Source organism: Ammodytes marinus, assembly GCF_949987685.1.
Source record: "Ammodytes marinus genome assembly, chromosome: 7".
NCBI classification, from domain to species: Eukaryota; Metazoa; Chordata; class Actinopteri; order Uranoscopiformes; family Ammodytidae; genus Ammodytes; species Ammodytes marinus.
In genome coordinates this window covers 27,729,943-27,747,870 of record NC_137211.1, presented here as the reverse complement: position 1 = coordinate 27,747,870, position 17,928 = coordinate 27,729,943, and the positions used below count along the sequence as shown (strand labels likewise).

The following is a 17,928-nucleotide window of genomic DNA, read 5'->3' as shown; positions in this document are numbered from 1 at the left end:
TTGACTGAATGGAAAGAGACATAAAAAGTGGTGTGGAACTGCTCACTATTGGTTTAAAATGTTCAAGCATGTTGCACATATGGTCACAGAGTTTTGTCTTCTTTCAGATGTTTTTTTTAACAGTGTATTGTTTAAAAGATACAGCTGCTAGCCTTTCCTAACCCGTGGAATATGAAAATATAGCAAAAATTACGTAAAAGACAAACATTATGAACACAAATGACATAAAGGCTAGAGACAGAATAGTTACACAACCCAGAAGTTATATTACATCTGACCATATATTGCCTAGATTTCACTTACTCTGCCAAGATTTCTAAACTAGTTAGGCATTTGAAGTGAGTGGGTCACTATAAAGAATCATTTCAATTGATTTACTTTAGGGTTGGGGACGAGACACTGTATTTGAGCCTACTTGGTATTCCTAGTGAGATGTGAGTGTTTCTGGCTGATTACGCTATTATGCTGAACGACAACATTTCTGGGTTTTTTTTCCGTATAAATATTGTCGCTGATAAAAATCTGGACAGTTTAATATGCATTTTGTACTGGCAGTGCAGACCTTATCTAGCGCTTCTTATTTTATCCTCTCTTATTATTGGCTGCAGACCAAGCAACAGAGCAATATTAAAGGAGGATTTGATAGAACCAGTGATGGTAATAACCATAATCCATAATGTCTTCAAAAACACTTTTCTACAAAATGCTTATGCCTCTTGTATGTCCAAGAGAGAGGCTGACGTTGGCTTTTTCTTTGATGTGTTCTAATAGGACGTCCCGCAATGACAGCTTCAATTGTGGATGGTAATTAAACCGTTAAACACCTGCTGTTTTCCAACCCAGAGGAGAGCAGTTCTAGCACTAGTCTCCTTCCCTGTTGAGATTCAGCTTTGACTCAGCCTTTGAAAGCCAGGAGCTCTACCTGCTGTTTCACTCAAGTGTGCAGTAGCCTGTTGCCCAGGGCTGATGCTTTTTTTTTTTTTTTTAATAACATAATAATGCTATAAGCTGCCGGTGTTACGTCGAGTTCTGCATGCCTGCCGGAAAATTGCACGCACCTTTATAAATATAGGCAACTACTTTGTCGAATAATGCTGTAACTGTATTACTGGAGATCACATTGTTTTACCAGCACATAGTGTGAATGTTTCATCATGTTTTGTATCAGCATATACTGACAAAGTGAATTTGACAACGTAAATTCCTTTTTCCACATTTAAAAACCCAATAGATCATGTTACATCATTGATTAACCTTGACAAAGAAGAAGAAACAGTTTTTAGACAAAATCTTGCCTTAATCATCACTACGATGTCTGCTAGTTACCCCTACGGCTACAGGTGCATGCAATTATCGACAGGCATGCAGAAAAAAAAAACAGGAAAAAAGAGGTGGTTTAGTCATTTTTAAGTATAACGTACTTATGCATAGTTATTCTGTTACCTAATGTAAATGGCGGTAAGTGAAGCCATTTTAAGGACTTTGTGGGAGATGTCGCTGTAGCAGAAGTCAGCCTTGTACTGTTGCAAATCAGCAGTGAAAAAAAAAACGTAATTTAGGTTAATATTGAACAAATATATTTTCTAGGTTAGTCAGTTATACATGTAGTGAATGAATTGTGCTGGCCCTGTCTGCAACAGTACAAGGCTGACTTCTGCTACATCAACATTTACTAACTTTTACGACATTGACATAACTTTTTAAAATGACTGCACTGACGGCCATCTACATGGGTAGCACATTAACTATTCATTCAAGTACCTCATACAACCTCACTTGAAAAATACTGAACTATCCCTTTAATGTCTGTGTGTCTTGTGAATCATACCGTGACGGTCTTGATGCGGCCGCTGCCCTTGGTGCAGGTCCAGCCGGAGCGGTTGAAGAGGAGGCTGCAGAGCTCCCCCTCCAGGCAGGGGCCCATATCACACCACTGGCGGCTCCGCACGATACGCGCTATGAGAGAGAGACAGAGAGAGTGAGAGAGAGAGAGAGAGAGAGACAGAGAGAGAGACAGAGAGAGGGAGGGAGGGGTCAAAAAGAGGCAAATTAGACACATCCACAGACCCAGACAAGAGGCTTCAAAATGTCAACCTTTTCCTACCGACAAACAACTCAAACTGTCCATCTCGTGCTCACCAGACAGGAAAAGCATCTTCATATGTCGATGCGTTCTACACAGCCTGTAGTGTTTTAATTAGGTTTCTTGTTAAAGCTACCATGTTCTGAATTGCCCCGTGGTAGTAACCTTTTACAGACCAGCTGGCGGTCCGTAAATTACTCTGCGGCGTGATGCTACAGCTTTGGCCAAAAGCTTGTTTTTTTTCTGACTGACATTTAATTATTATGCTAAATATTGTTCCTGAAAAGGGTTTGAAATGTAACTCTAGGAAAAGGGTTCATGGTGAATAGTCATTTGTACTATTCCCCAGCAGTGCTACTGGAATCCTTGTCTTGATGCTACACACTGCAAATTATCTTGGGCAAACATGGACAATTACACAACATTATGTCCCTTCCAGATCCGTCTTCAAGTGGTTATTTTGTGCGCGTCTCTTCAACCCGAGTTCATGAGGAAACTGAAATATCAGTTTATCTAGTGCAGATGAGAGTTGGCAATTAAATATCAGGTGACACCATGTTAGGATTCTGAGCAGATCCTGAGCCAGCATCAGCATTCATGGAAAGGACTGCAGATATGACTGAGATTATATTACTTGTATTACGTAGAATTAACACACAATGGGGCGCCCTTAGCTCAGTTGGTAGGGCGTCCCCCCCGGGCTGGGCCCAGCAGTAGACCCGGGTTTGATTCCCGCCCGCGGTTGTTCTCTGCATGTCACGCCCCATTTCACCTCTGTCTCTCTGCACTATCAATAAAGCATAAAAATGCCCAAAAAATATATTTGAAAAAAAAATTAACACACTGTAGGCAACACAGTGGGTACTGTAGATTTTTTCTGCATTATTCCACCTTGCTTCACGTTCTTATCCCTCATACCCCTATAGAATCTCAACCATTCCAGTCATAGACAACAGAGCTTCGTCATAACATCGCAACTATCCTGGTCTTATCTAATAACACTTTGACTGTCTAACCCACTACAGATCAATGTCTTTTATAACTACATTCACATTAAAGGTGTTCCAAGGAACTTTCCATTTTCCAAGTCTTGCACCCTCTTTGGACAAAAGCAGTAGTGTTTTAACAACGCCAGCTGTTGTTACTGGGTGAGTTTACCCATGACAAAGGCATATAAAAAAAAATATATATTAAAAAAGAAAAGCTATATAAAAATATATTTTTTGCACTGATTAACTAGTTTGCTGTTATACTGTATGTAATTTATAATCAGAGGAAAAATTAGACTGTTTCAGAAATATTAAAAAGTTCCTCATTGCACCTTTAAGTATCCAAACAACATATTTCCATATTAAGAATGCACATGAGGTGAACAGAGATAAAGTACATGGAAGAAATCTGCAGAAGAGCAGGTTTATTATAAGTGGACAACAATAGTTGAAGAAACCCTGTACACCTTATCCACCAAATCAGAAGAACTTTTCTACAAAAACTCTGCCAGCAAACGACAAAAATGCTAAACACTGTGACTGGCACATGAACAGCGGTGCTGTAAGTGGGACTACACTTTATTTGTGGCAATTTGATCAAGGCGTGAAATGGCCCATTTATTTGCTATAATCTGAGAAGATCATGTTTTTGTTTTTTCGTTCCTATACATTGTTCTACATTTAAAAAGTAATTGACTTCTGTCACACCAGATAGCGCCGTGTGATTAAAGATCCCTTTCCATAAAGGAGATGATTAGATAAGATCTTGGAAAAACTTGTAAATTCCAATGAACTGTAAATTATGTTTCACACTAAAATCTAGTGTTTCTCTTAGTTTAGTCTTTTTACACCTTTTAAATGACAGAGTGACAACTGAGATGACAGTAAATGAAGGAAGAGAGAGAGAGAGAGAGAGAGAGAGAGAGAGAGATGGGGAACTAGACTCAAATGCTAGACGATGCAGTTAACGCCCTATCCATCCAGATTTTTCTAACCTTAAGCCTTTTTTTTTGTTAAGACATGAAACTCTACACAGCATGACAGGTGTCACGGGACAAAATTGTGCATACATGTCAGCATTTCACACACACACACATACACGCACGCACGCACACACACACACACACACACACACACACACACACACACACACACACACAAACACACAAACACACACAAACACACACAAACACACATTGGGATGTAAGACACCTTGGGGGCATATGTTAAATATGTTACGATTAAACATGTAAACAATGTGGTTGTTTATGTTCATTCAAGAGCGCAGATTATTCAAACGTTTATCATCATAACATCATAGCATATTTAATACTTCAATGCATAGATTAAAGGGATTTTAGTTAGTAGAAATGCAGTCTTCTGAAGTTACGTCAAAATGAAAGCCATGCAGCGTCGCTCTCACTGTCCCTCTGCAGTCTGTCTGCATGACATTGAATTAGCATGCGCCTGTAGTCCACGCTGATAAGCACTGATTGTTCTTTACACAGCTCGCTAAAGCAACACTGAAAAGGTTATCAGCTCTCTGCGGACCTGGCCCGGGCCGATGCTCCTGCCTACCCACAATCCCCCAGGGCAGGCACATTGTGCAACGAGGTAACCTGGTGGGCAAATTGAAAGAGGGGAAGTACAATTCCTTGAATGTCCAAGGGAGAGCTGAGGGGCAGAACAGAGAGGAGGAATACGGAGGTGTAGAAGGGGGAGGCCAAGTGACATTTTGCTGTGAGGTATTCCTGGTCCAGGCATTGTTACCTACTGTCTACAATAGCTCTTTGGAGTGTCAGACCAAGACTACTGCTCTGTAATAACGATGTGTCATCTCCTGGTATTTATCAAGCCAGCTGAAAATCACCGTTATGTATGCGACCACACGCATGCATACACTCTCTCTCTGTCTCTCTCTCTCTCTCTCTCACACACACACACACACACACACACACACACACACACACACACACACACACACACACACACACACACACACACACACACACACACACACACACACACACACACACTCTCTTGTACTTCTATCCCTGAGAGGAAATTCATTGCATTCCCTAATCCCCTTACCCCGACCTTAACCATCACAACTAAATGCCTGACCCCAACCCTCAAACTACCCTAATCAAATTCTAACCTGAACCCTAAAACCAAGTCTAAACCTTGAGCAACCTTCAACAGATCAAGAAGTGAGGACACACACACACACACACACACACACACACACACACACACACACACACACACACACACACACACACACACACACACACACACACACACACACTGAATTACCACTGAGTTGATATAAAGCCATTCTCCCCTCAGCAAATAATAGTTGAGTGTTGACACGTCGGAAGAGGAGCCATGTGTCTTTAGACTACCCTCTCAGTGGTGTAAGAAAAATAATAATCAAAATCCTGTCATGTGATTGAATGAAACAAGCTTAGGGGGCTCTTGTGGTGTAGTAGTTAAAGCGCCCCCCCAATAGAGGCTCAGTTCTCAGAAGCAGCAGACCACGGGTTCGAATCCGGTCCGTGGTCGTTCTCTGCATTTCATTCCCATCTCTACCGAATTTAACTTGTGTCTCTCCAAACTTTCTAATAAAAGCATAAAATGCCCAAAAGATAATCAAATGAAATAAATGGTCATTTTTTGGGGCTTCACCCTGAGCTTCATTCCTCAGTCAACGAGCAAGTGAAAATCTAAAGTGACCTTCCCTCCTGACACAGCAGCGACACGCACGGCCGCGGTTGATTTTACCATTTCCACAGCCATCCGTCAGGCGCAACAAAGCGTAGATTTATCAGTCAGTTTGCAGATGTAGTTTTGAGTACATTACGGAGGCCAGAAAAACTCAATTTCCAGGGGCACGGAATAGAAAAAAAACAAGCTGAGCTAGGCAAAGCAGGGCGGTGAGGGGGAGTGCTGACTAACCGTACAATGCATCAGCCCAGCCAGCCAAGCCAAGCCATGCCCAGGCCCAGAATCACAGAGGTTTTTTTTTGCTGAAATAAAGGCATTTTTCACAGTATCACCAGGCACTCCATAGCTTTGCCCTTGTTACTTTTTTTTCAATGCCGTAAGTGACAGCGTGACTTGATCTATAATGACTTGATGGATTTCCTGGTACAGGGTTTGTTTGAGGATTAGAGAGTCGCTGTGAATACTTCATCAACAAACCACATCATGAATAAATAACACAAGCTAACAACAACAACAACTGCTGCGCTGCAGTTTGGCTTCAGCCTGTCTCTATCCATCAAACCCATCCATCCCCACAGCGCTGGCACAGAGTCACTACTGGAAAGAGAGGGAAACATTAAAACGCTTACATGTTACAGCCCCCCACACAGCGACATACATCAACGGTATCTGGAGCAGACTTTAAGCTTCAGAGCTGTCTGAAAATATTATTGCCTGCTGTCAAATTTCATTTTAAAATATGCAGCCATTGTAATACACTTGCCCTGTTGAATCACTCAACTGGTTCAAATGGGGACAACTAATTCCTGGCCGTAGAGGGGTTTTATCATGATAAGTATCTGTTTTGTTGTTCTGTTTGAACATGATTTCAGCAATGGTGGAAATGTACTTGAGTACTGAACTTATTGACATCTTCTGAGTATCTGTACTTTACTTAAGTATCTGCTTTTTTTTTGCAAACATCTGACTTTCTCTCAACAACATTTGAAGACAAAAATTATATTTTTGACTCCACTACATTTCAGCCTGCCTGTCTGTCCGTCCGTCTGTCTGTCCATCCGTATGTCTGTCCGTCTGTCTGTCATTCTGTCTGTCTGTCTGACACCTGGGTGGCCTGTCCCCCGTCTCTGTTTGAGTCCCACCCGGGGACGGTGCACTTTGGGCCAGGCTAGTCAGCTGCCAGTGTCCCTGCTGGGGCTCCATCCTATGGACCTCCAACTAGATCACATGTAAGACCATCTGTCCCCCCAGTGCACAGTGCCAAGCCCTGCCCTATACCCAGCACTACACAGCACAGAGCTGCCAGAAAAGACTCAACGATCAGTCCTTAAACCAGGCACACTGCTATTCTGATGAAATTCTCCCTCTGCAGATGTAAACGATAACAAGACATTTTTATTTAAAGCCACGGGCCGCTCATTTAAAATGTATTCAGATGTTTTTTACAAGAGACAAAAGACATAGCGTTTTAGTGACAGATTCCCAAATGCTAGAAGGGGAAAGCAGCAGGAGTGTTTTCATTGCATTAGAGAGAAAGAGAAGACATTTAGTGAAGCATGAATCATCCCTGTGTGTCTCTTCTGCTGATTTAATACTTTGGCTTCTTTTGCTAAATATCCATCAAGATCAAGCTAACTATCTTAGCATGGCGCCAGAAACAGTGGCAGGTTTTTTATAAAAGGCTTTCTGTCTGCTTTTAATTAAGCTTCAATCATGAATCAATTTGTAGCGGCCAGACTTCCATCACTCTGTCCTCCACGCAGCGCAACCTGCTATCATATATGGCCTGATGGTTTCTACAGAAAAAAAATCAAATATCAAAAAACCTTTGAAATGGCAGCCAGTAGGCAAGCTGCAAATGACTGTATACTTCTCAAACAAACTGTGTGTTCTATTGAGCAAGCTGTTGCGTGCTTGTGTTTCTGGCTAGTATGTGTTTGAGTTGGGAAGTTGGTTCACAAAACGATTGTAGAACATGATCAGACCACAGTGTTAGCCAGACATACTGAAAACCCATCTGGGAGCATCTTCAACAACAATCAAAATCCAAAATGATTATTTAATGTTACATCTGTGGGTGGTATTCAGTCGTACAGTGTTACGATTGGCTAGTAATGATACAGTTCTAAGAAGATATTACATGTTGACCTCCCTACTGAATTACAGGACAAATGTTTGGTATGAGGGAAAACAGCACACTCTTGTCATCATCGAGGTACTTCAAATGAATATGCAGCATTTTGGGACAAGAAAATAAAACTTTTATCGCAAATATATAATTCCTTGGTTTTGCCATGGTTGACATGGAAGTAAAATGTAGGCTCTATTTATAAGAAATTGAGAGAGCATTTTGTGTTAGGCTTATGATGTATTAGGTGCATACCATGATTTTCCAAAAAAAGAAATGTAGTTCGAAGTGATTTTCCTCTCCACATTTCTTTTAATTGCAGTTACATTTCTATCCCCGCTGTATATTTACAATTGCTGGAAGGTTTTCACTGTGATCTGGGTAGAAAGTTATGCATATCATTGACAGTAGTATAACAGGGGAACAAAAGTAATTTACAGGCATTGCTGGATATGAGTAGCAAATGAAAACTGTATTTCTGTTAGAGGAAGAAAACTCAAAGGCACAAATAGCATCACAAAAAACAGCATCAGCAGCAAATGAAAATGAAGAAATAAGATAAATATATGATAAAAAATATTTTTTTTATTTCTAATTAAAGCCTAGGTTTATCTGCACCTGAGGTAAATAAAATATACTGTACAACAAATTCACTAAATGTTATGTCTAAAAAAAACCATCACATTTCCTCGTCTGGTGTCAATAACCATTTCACCAAGTGTGAGAGCAGCCTCCCTGCAGCCTGTTATCATGGTGGCCATCAAGCCTCAGAGCATTACAGTGAGTGTGATGTGGTAGCATGGCAACAACGGGCCAGTCACAGACAGGGACAGGGAACAGCAGAGAGAGAGAGAGAGAGAGAGAGAGAGAGAGAGAGAGAGAGAGAGAGAGAGAGAGAGAGAGAGAGAGAGCAGGGACACAATCAAGGAAAAGCACATAATCCTACTGTGTACAGTGTGCAGACCCAACCTTCACAATATTGACACAGTAGCATAAAAAAGAGGACAGAAAAGCTTGAAATATGTCCTTAAAAAGACTTTGTTGATGAAATTCACTACAATTGGCATGCCGGTAAATTCAAACAAACAGCGATTCTGGAGAGCACTTGCTGTCAAAATCAGTGAATATCTCCCCACAATCCGCCACCTGGCTGCACTGTGTGTGTGTGCGCTAAGAGAATTTCAGGAGTTAAAACACAGGCTAGGCTCTGTAAACGGGTATGTTGCTAGCTAGGGTTGGGCCCCTTTGTTAACATAGCCTTTGCGTACCAGGTTACATAGCCTAGGCTGTGTACTATTAACACATTGAGATTTTCACTTATTTCACTATTTGACAAAAAGTCATTTTGACAACAAGCGTTCTCCAGAATCACTGACTCCACATTTAACATGTCCTGCTGACACACAGCATCCATCTTGGGCCAAACACCCAATACTGTACATTCTCAGGGTATTCACAAATCACAAACTATACTGTTAGGTGGAATGAGGATGGAGATAGAGTTATCTGTCCAGTTTTCCCATTAAGCTCCCATCTGCAGACTGTTGTAAATTTTAAAAATGCCCTAAAGGCTACATCATGAGTAAGTCTTGGATTTTTTAGTTTCTATTCATCACAGGAAACCGCAAAAAGACTCTGGTAAATTATTACTGCACAGCTGACTTTCATAAATCTTAAACTACAGTCTAGTCGCCATCAAACGTGGTCCAACACACACACACACCATTACATCAGTGTAGCGTGTGTAAAGTTTGTAATTGTGTGTAGTACATTTCACATCAGTCAACCTGCCGGGTAGGAGAGGACATGTTTGCCTTCTAATGACCCCACCGTTAACACGCCAATCACTAAAACTTGCTGTGGAAATGCTCATGTAAAAATTGTGTCTTGAGAGTTTTATTTAAAAAAATCTAGGCAGCCCCACCTGAGACAATGCATGTGATGGATGAACACACAGACGCATGGACAGGCTGATCCATTACCGCCCACTCATTTAATTTAGAATGCGGAAAGGTCAAGAAGGGGGCAAGCTGCTAAGGGCAAAGAAAATGCTCTGTTCCGCATCCCATTACTAATACTAGGAAGTATACTCTAAAGACTAGCCCCCATAGCCCACTGTGTTTGCAGTTAGAAAATAAAGACATTAATGTTCTTCATTGTTTTGTGCAAAACTGACAAATGAAATGAGACATGTGCAGAAGGACGCAGACCAAACTAGAATGAACCTAACCAAGAAAAGTGGTGGTAATTGATGTCAGAAATAACACCATTTAAAAACTGTATTGCATTCAGGTGTGCCCTGGTATTGTGCAGTCTGTTTCACTGGAATGGGACGCATAATGAAATGGATCTATGGTAAATGTTCACAGTTACACCTGTGCCTTTCCCTGTTAGGATATTTCAATGTGTTCCGGTTCTGTCAAAATGTCCGCCATGAAAAAAGCTCTATAGAGTTAATGACCCCACATGCCATTACCTTCCATTATCACTGTTTATTTCATGTATTTTTAGTCACTGCTGCATTGCAAATTAAAAAAGTTCTCCTGGCTTCGGAGTCCAATACAGTGCCGCTGCAGTCTAATTTGGTCTTGCCAGTAGCTTATAGTAACTAATGTTAGCTATTATCTTTTAGCAAATATTGCTAACAAACAAGCAACAGTATCTATCACTGTGTAACTTACATGGCTGGGGGTGTTTGCTGACTTGATTATTCTTCCCTAATTCCCTATTGAAACTGTTAAGCATCCATCATCACCCTGTACTTTACACTTATGGCCACTGTTCTACAGAGTCTGATCAACTCACTTTCATTAAATGTAAGCTGTTGAGTTTTTGTAGACGTTTCTGGAGCTTACTGGACACCACAGTTTGTTGTATTTCGTTCTTTTTACAAACCTTGTGGGACAAGGCTGTCTTTCAACAACACATTTAATAATCAAGCAATTTTAGTGCATACAGTCACATTTGAGTGTAGCTAATTGTATCACTTTTCTGACGTGAACAGTCCATGTACAGTTCTTGACCGCTGTCCATGGTGCTGATTCTGGGACCGTCTGGAACTCACTTCAGTATCGCACTCATTCAAACAGATATTCACTGGGCATAAGAGACTGTCACATTTGTTTTGTCTCTAGCATTGTTTCACCTGTGAATCACAATTCAAAACTTGATTTCAAAAAGGCAACATTACTGTGTCTGGGCCTCTGTGTTTTAATGCAAATGCAGACTCCTTAAAAACCCACTTACAGAAAGAGTTGATAGTGTATGAATGAATGAATGAATGAATGAATGAATGAATTAATTTTTATTATTGTGTCATGTCCAAACAAGGACCCATCCCCTTCGGGATTATAAGACACCAACAACTAAATCAAATTCACATGATAACATTCACTTCCTGTAAATAAATGGAGATCACAATTCGCAGTAGGACAACAAGGAAACAAGGAAACAGACGCAAACAAAAGAAAAGAAAAGAAAAGCAAACATAAAGATCTCATTGATAAGTATGTTTGTGTAATAAATGACTATACATATACTTACAAATGAGGAATTTATGTCAAGTTACTCTTAAACCTGAATGGCAAACCGGCATCTGTTGTCTGTATGTAGGTTCAAGTGATGATGTAATGAATAATCAGATAACAAAAGTTCATGTAAACACAAGCTCAATAAGACCTCATGACATTCGTTTGCTCACTGCAGTCAGTCAGTGACGGCCCCACTTTCATTTAAGGTCACTAGTCCATCACCACACATCTCAAAAAGCCAGTCATCTATTTCTGCTGCTGCTCGGAAAGAGTTTTATTAAATTGACCCAGAGGACAGTGAGCCCTTGCTGTGTTAATAACAGCCCAGTAAAAAGATAGATCTGCCAATGCCCCAGTGAGAGTTACAAATGAATAAACATGTATATAGGACAGTAAATTAGTCTTGACTATATGTGCTTGGCAAGGCAAAGGGACATTTATGGGAATTCACATCAAAAGTGAATGTAAGTGATTCTAAAGGTCCCCAGAGGATATCTGAACAGTGGCAGCATTAGAGGCATTGCATTCCCGTGCAATATGCAGAAAAAACCTCTCGAAGGCCAGACACTGCAGGCGAATAGAGTCACATTTTTAACTCATAGATATATCATCATGACACTTTGACTTGTTGATTAACTGACCATAAAACTATCCTCACATAAAAATGATACTTCTGTATTACAATTGTTTCTGAAATGTTTGAATTAAATATTCCAAATTTCAAAAACTAAACACCTAGATGTTCAATGTGGACCTTTTATTTAAACTAGTATAAAAGAAGAAATGTATGGAAGCGGAATAGCAAAATAATTCTCAAAATTGACCAGTGCTTGAAAAAAAAAAGTGAGTTCTTGCCTGCAGAGTCTCGACCTTATGTCTTGTGACAATGGAAGCGATTTCAGCTGACAGTGGGGAAAAAAGTATCAGGTTCCATCTTTAATGCACTGGTAATGGAGTGTAGGGTGTGGCGCGGCGGGAAGCCAGTTATAATCAATTTCCCGCTGCTGTAATCCTAGTTTTCTGTGAGTTAATTAGCATCTGTTGGGTGTTAGGGGGAGAGGCGTCTTACAGAGAGGGACAGAGCTGGTTAGAATCTGTGTGGGGAGAGAGTGTGTCAGGCTGTGGGACTGTGGTTGCGTGTCAGGGCCATTTGGATAAAGGCTAACATGGGTCGCCACGTGAACGATTCAGTGGTGCATCTGATGCATGTTGCTGTGATGTGGTGAGATCCAATCACACACACTCATACACTCACACTCACTCACTAACACATCTACTTGCACACACGAGAGCCCACAGACACACACACACACACACACACACACACACACACACACACACACACACACACAAGAGCACACACACACACACACACACACACACACACACAAGAGCACACAGACACACACCCACACAAGAGCACACACACACACACACACACACACACACCTACTTGCACACACACAAGAGCACACAGACACACACACACACACACACACACGAGCACACAGACACACACACACACACACACACACACACACACACACACGAGCACACAGACACACACACACACACACACACACACACACACACACACACACACCGCCCCCAGTCCTCTCATCTCTTTTATCACCCTTCTCTAGATACTCTCCAATTACACTCTAAAATATAAAAAAAAATCTTATCTACAAAGTGAATGAACACAATGTCCATTAGTGATCCTAATTCAGCTGGAGTATATTAAAAAGACCAGAGGATAAGAGGAGTTCAACAAGATACAGAGTGAGGACAACCGAGAAGAGGCCCACACTGGCTGACTGGACAAGGCCTGGTGCAGACAACAAATCACTTAGTTAGGAATCAAACTCCAAGAGGCATCCACAAGAGACACATGCAAAGGGTTTATTGATTGGATGCTTAAACAACCAAATTACATCTACAGAGAGAGAGAGAGAGAGAGAGAGAGAGAGAGAGAGAGAGAGAGAGAGAGAGAGGAGAATCTGGCATATATATATATTATATATTTACACTATTTTTAAAGCAACTACAGGATAATAGTAAAAAAAAATAGGCTGTGCCAGTGTTGTTGGTTGTAGCGAACACATGACTTGATATCAGGTACTAGTTATACTTCACTCTGATGGCTACATGAATGTGTTGTGTGTGTTGCAACACTTTTTTTTTTCAATCTTCTTCCACTGCTTAGTGTTAATATTACATTTAGTTCTAAACATTTACAACCAAACCACTGCTAGACAGTTCAGTTTTAAAACCTTATTGCTACTGGTTGATAGAAAAAAAAAAAAAAAAGATTGTGAAATTTGAAAATGTCACAGCATGAGAAGCACAGCTGAAATGAATTAAGTACGGCATTAGTTAAGGCAGGTCAGCCAACTGGGGGTTTGAATTGGCTGACTGGCCCCGCCTCCTTTAGCACACTCACTTGGTCATTTACAGCTTCTCCTTATGTCCTTATGTATTTGTTTGTTGATAGTTTGTCATTTAACTGTATTGCATTCAGGTGTGCCATATGTAGGCACCTGGTAGTGTGCAGTCTGTTTACCTGGAATGGGACGCATAATGAAATGGATCTATGGTAAATGTTCACAGTTACACCTGTGCCTTTCCCTGTTAGGATATTTCATTGTGTTCCGGTTCTGTCAAAACGTCCGCCATGAAAAAAGCTCTATAGAGTTAATGACCCCACATGCCATTACTTGCCATCATCACTGTTTATGTCATGTATTTTTAGTCACTGCTGCATTTTTACTCTAATGGTGTTTACTGCTTTATATTTGTTAGTGTTGTTCATAATGTGTTCTCCTACTGCGACAGGTCTGTTGTGTGTAATATAAGCACCCCATTGCATCTGTTTTTGTTGGGAACTGGGAACAAATGGGATATGTTAAAAAGAGTTTTATAATACAACAGCGAATGTGATTGCACTTTGTTTAGCACACCACGGTAATGGTCATGAGCGCTAGACTGCTGTCATGACTCATGTAGCTATAAGCTTCATAAGAAATCTCTGCAGTGTGGCTTGCATTGCAGCAGTCAGCTAGTTCTTACTTTGTTTTTAGTATTTTTGGTAGCTCATTGCTCCAAAGCTATCTGGGGGGAAAACAGTATATCATTCTGTTGTTAATAGGAATATACTGTACAAAAGTTTTGTTTTGTGTCACGGGCATTGCACCTGCATGCAAGAGAGAGAGAGAGAGGAGAGTGATGCACTGTGAAGAATTGACAAGACCTGTACCATGGTTCCCCAGTCTAGTTTACAGACTAAAGGACTGGTTACATTTTTTATGAAACAAGCTTATTTTTCTCACTTGCAAGTATCAGATGAAATAACTGACACCACTCTTATCTGATTAATGCAAAAAGTGTAAAAATTACAATTTGCCATTTCACTGAGTGTTGTAGTACATACAGTATGGAGTGGGTAGTAAGTTCTGCTGGTTGCCCGGTAACTGGTGCCAGCCATTTCTAGAGTCTTATGCTGAACACAGCTAAGTGGTAGTTTCATTTTAACTTCATATTAAGAGAGGAGCGGATTATCAGTCTCCTCATCTCACTCACGGTATGATAGTGAATGTCTATTTCCCAAAATGGAAAAAAATATTTCTATAGACATCATACATACCCAGATTATAACCTTGCAGTTCATCACCAACTGTAATAATTATCATTGTGACAAAATAATGCCCCATGTTAAACCTTCATCCAGTGTTTACTTGGAGCCCATTGAAGGCAAATCTTACTACAAAGAGTAATTCTAATTCAAACACTTGGAGGGATTCATACAACTGACCAACTGCTAGAATGTTGTTGTGCATTTATGATATACGACAGGTGAGACAGACACGCCTATGTTGGGAAGAGTAAAAGTTGTAGTTTTAAATACAGAAAATGGCATTATAACTCCCAGGGAATTACATTTCTGTATAATTAAACTGTTTATAACGTTCCTAATTAGAAGCTGAGGAACAGTTTTTAATTTATTAATTAAAAACAAAAATGCCGCTCCTCTTTCTAGCACCATCCTGCTTCATATTCATACTCTCCGGCGGGCTGTTTCAGTGCATTGCACAAGGGGAATGCAGCAGTAGTGAAGATAGGGGGAAACATTTGAAGTGTGTCATTGTTTTTACATAAATGAATGTTGGTTACTTTCAAGCCATTGCCAAATTAGTTGACACAAAGTTGATTAAGCCTATCAGATACACAAAACTCTCTCTCTTATTCTCAGTATGGCAGTGTTTATAAACTGGTGTCGCCCACCAACACTGGCGAAGGAGCTCAGAAAAATCTGATTCTACTGCTAAGAAAAAACCTGGACATACAACAGAAGGAATAAAATCCATGCGTGATCCCCGATCACTCTGTGTAGATGTGCCGGCAATGTTGTTGTAATTACTCATTCCTCAGGGGGGGTCGGAGGGGGGCGACATAACGTACGCACTATAGCTTTAACCATTTGACCTGTCCAACTAAAAATCTGCATGATCCGCGGTTGTCCTTATAGTGTCATTGAACTCACCGTCTACGCATGCCGGCCTGGCCCTGGTGGTCCCAGCGATCTGGCCTCTCCTACAGGCACAGCGCGCAGTCTGCCTGGCTATGGTCCGTCTGGGCAGGCTGCTGTCTCTGTTCAGCATCACTATCTCACAGGTCCCCACAGCCAGTTGGCCTGTTTCAAACACAGCAGAGGGGAACAAAATACCTCACATTAGCATAATGACACATAATCCACAATATCAACTGGTGATCAAGGGGTACACACACACACAACATGCAGCCCTGGACACATAGTGCCCTCTCTTTGGTCTGTGTAGCATGCACTGGACTGTTTATTACTCTCATTAAAAAAAGCAGGGCTTCAAAAGCAGCAGGCTAGACCGTTTCTGGCTGGCTGCTCTGTTGATAAAAGTGGTGTATAGTGATCATGTGGAAAAAAAACAAAGCTCCCTTCAAGACTCTGTGAATAGGACGTTTTCTATTTGACTAGTCACAACAGCAAAGTTAACAAGCCTGCAAGTGCGAAGCCCAACGATAAGAGAGTGTTTACTGTCTGTGTTTGCTTTTCTTAGAGTATAGGAGTGAAATCAAAATGACTTGTAGCAATCAGCCTGTACAAAGAGACTGTCCTATAAAACAGCAGCATTGGTACTTTACCCAAATGCCCTAAACAATATTTGTTTTCAAGTACATAAGGTAATCTTAAAGGCATGTGAATTACCACTATTGTCAGATTATGCCCAAATATCTGCAGTAACAACTATAGTACTTACTGAATAACTATATAGTAGTTACTCATTCTTTTTTCATTCATAACTCATTAACCATACAATTTTTTTGTACCTTATAGTAGAGTTTTGCCTTTGCGTTTTATACTGATTAACAAATGTTAGCATGCCAATACAATGTGGTGAACATGGTAAATACGATACCTTCATGTTATAATGTAAGCATTCACTGAACAGCTAGCAAGGCTGTAGTCTGGTTATTCATGAAATGTACATGTAATAATGTTTTATATATAATTTGATATCATAATTAAGTTATCATATTTCTGTTATCAATTGTATTAAATTCATTTTAAGTCAAAGGGCTACATTGAATGTGTTTGAAATCAGCATGTGCCATTTGCAAAATCGAATTTTTTAAATTTTTAGAAGTTGCATCAAAATTCATGTTTTGAAGTTTTAAAGAATTGGAACCAGTTAATTAAACATGAACCACCAGTTGAATTGATGAGTGACTATAGGTCAACATGGCAGGGGCTGCTGGACACAGACTGGCATAAAGAGACCAAGTTCCAAGCTAAGTAAAGCTCTTTGAAACCAGCAAATGGACAGAATGTCTCATCTCATGGTGATGATTATCTTGAATGAAATCTTCACTGTGTGCACACGCGCTATTCTCACAACTCTGTCCAAACACTGATAAATCCTCAGGCATATAATATTGATGGATACCTTCCTGGCTATTTATTAGTATCAGAATTGGTCAGTGATCTCTATACTAATCACGTAAACTAACAATTCACAAAAGAAGTTCAGCTGCACCTGAAAAAATTATTCTGTAATAATAAATGTTCTTAGTCATCTGGACTTTTTCATGTCAAGAGAGTTAAAAGAGTTGATGAAAAATACTTTGTACTAAGGGAAATTGCAAATTGCATTAATAAATGAAGATGATTCAATTGAAATGGTGGTCATTTGAAATATTGATAACGTTCAAATGAATCGAGTCATTCTGAAGGTTTTTCTACCAGCGAGAGATTAATTTTTTTCTCAGCAAGAAGTGCTCAGCATTCAAACGTTGAGTACACCTGTCCCAGACTATTGTTAAGGAGATTGAGAATACATTTTGTCCCCGGCAATGCAGCTGTGTAGCTCATTATTTCGCACTGCAAACTGGGCAAACAAAAGAAGAACTGTAAGAGACTATTAAATAAACCCCTTTGTG

At 40.3% G+C, this 17,928-nt stretch overlaps 1 protein-coding gene across 1 annotated transcript in view; it reads right to left on the bottom strand.

Annotated features, from left to right (window-relative positions):
* The window catches only part of tafa5l (TAFA chemokine like family member 5, like), a gene marked incomplete at its 3' end in the record, with an annotated part of 42,384 nt that overhangs the window by 12,660 nt on the left and 11,796 nt on the right, over positions 1-17,928 (bottom strand). Inside the window, exons 2-3 of the mRNA XM_080031563.1 lie at positions 15,998-16,147; positions 1,829-1,956 (exon numbers count right to left, since the gene is read on the bottom strand). Of these exons, the coding sequence (XP_079887689.1) occupies positions 1,829-1,956; positions 15,998-16,147 (278 nt within the window). The remainder of the gene's footprint in view (positions 1-1,828; positions 1,957-15,997; positions 16,148-17,928) is intronic.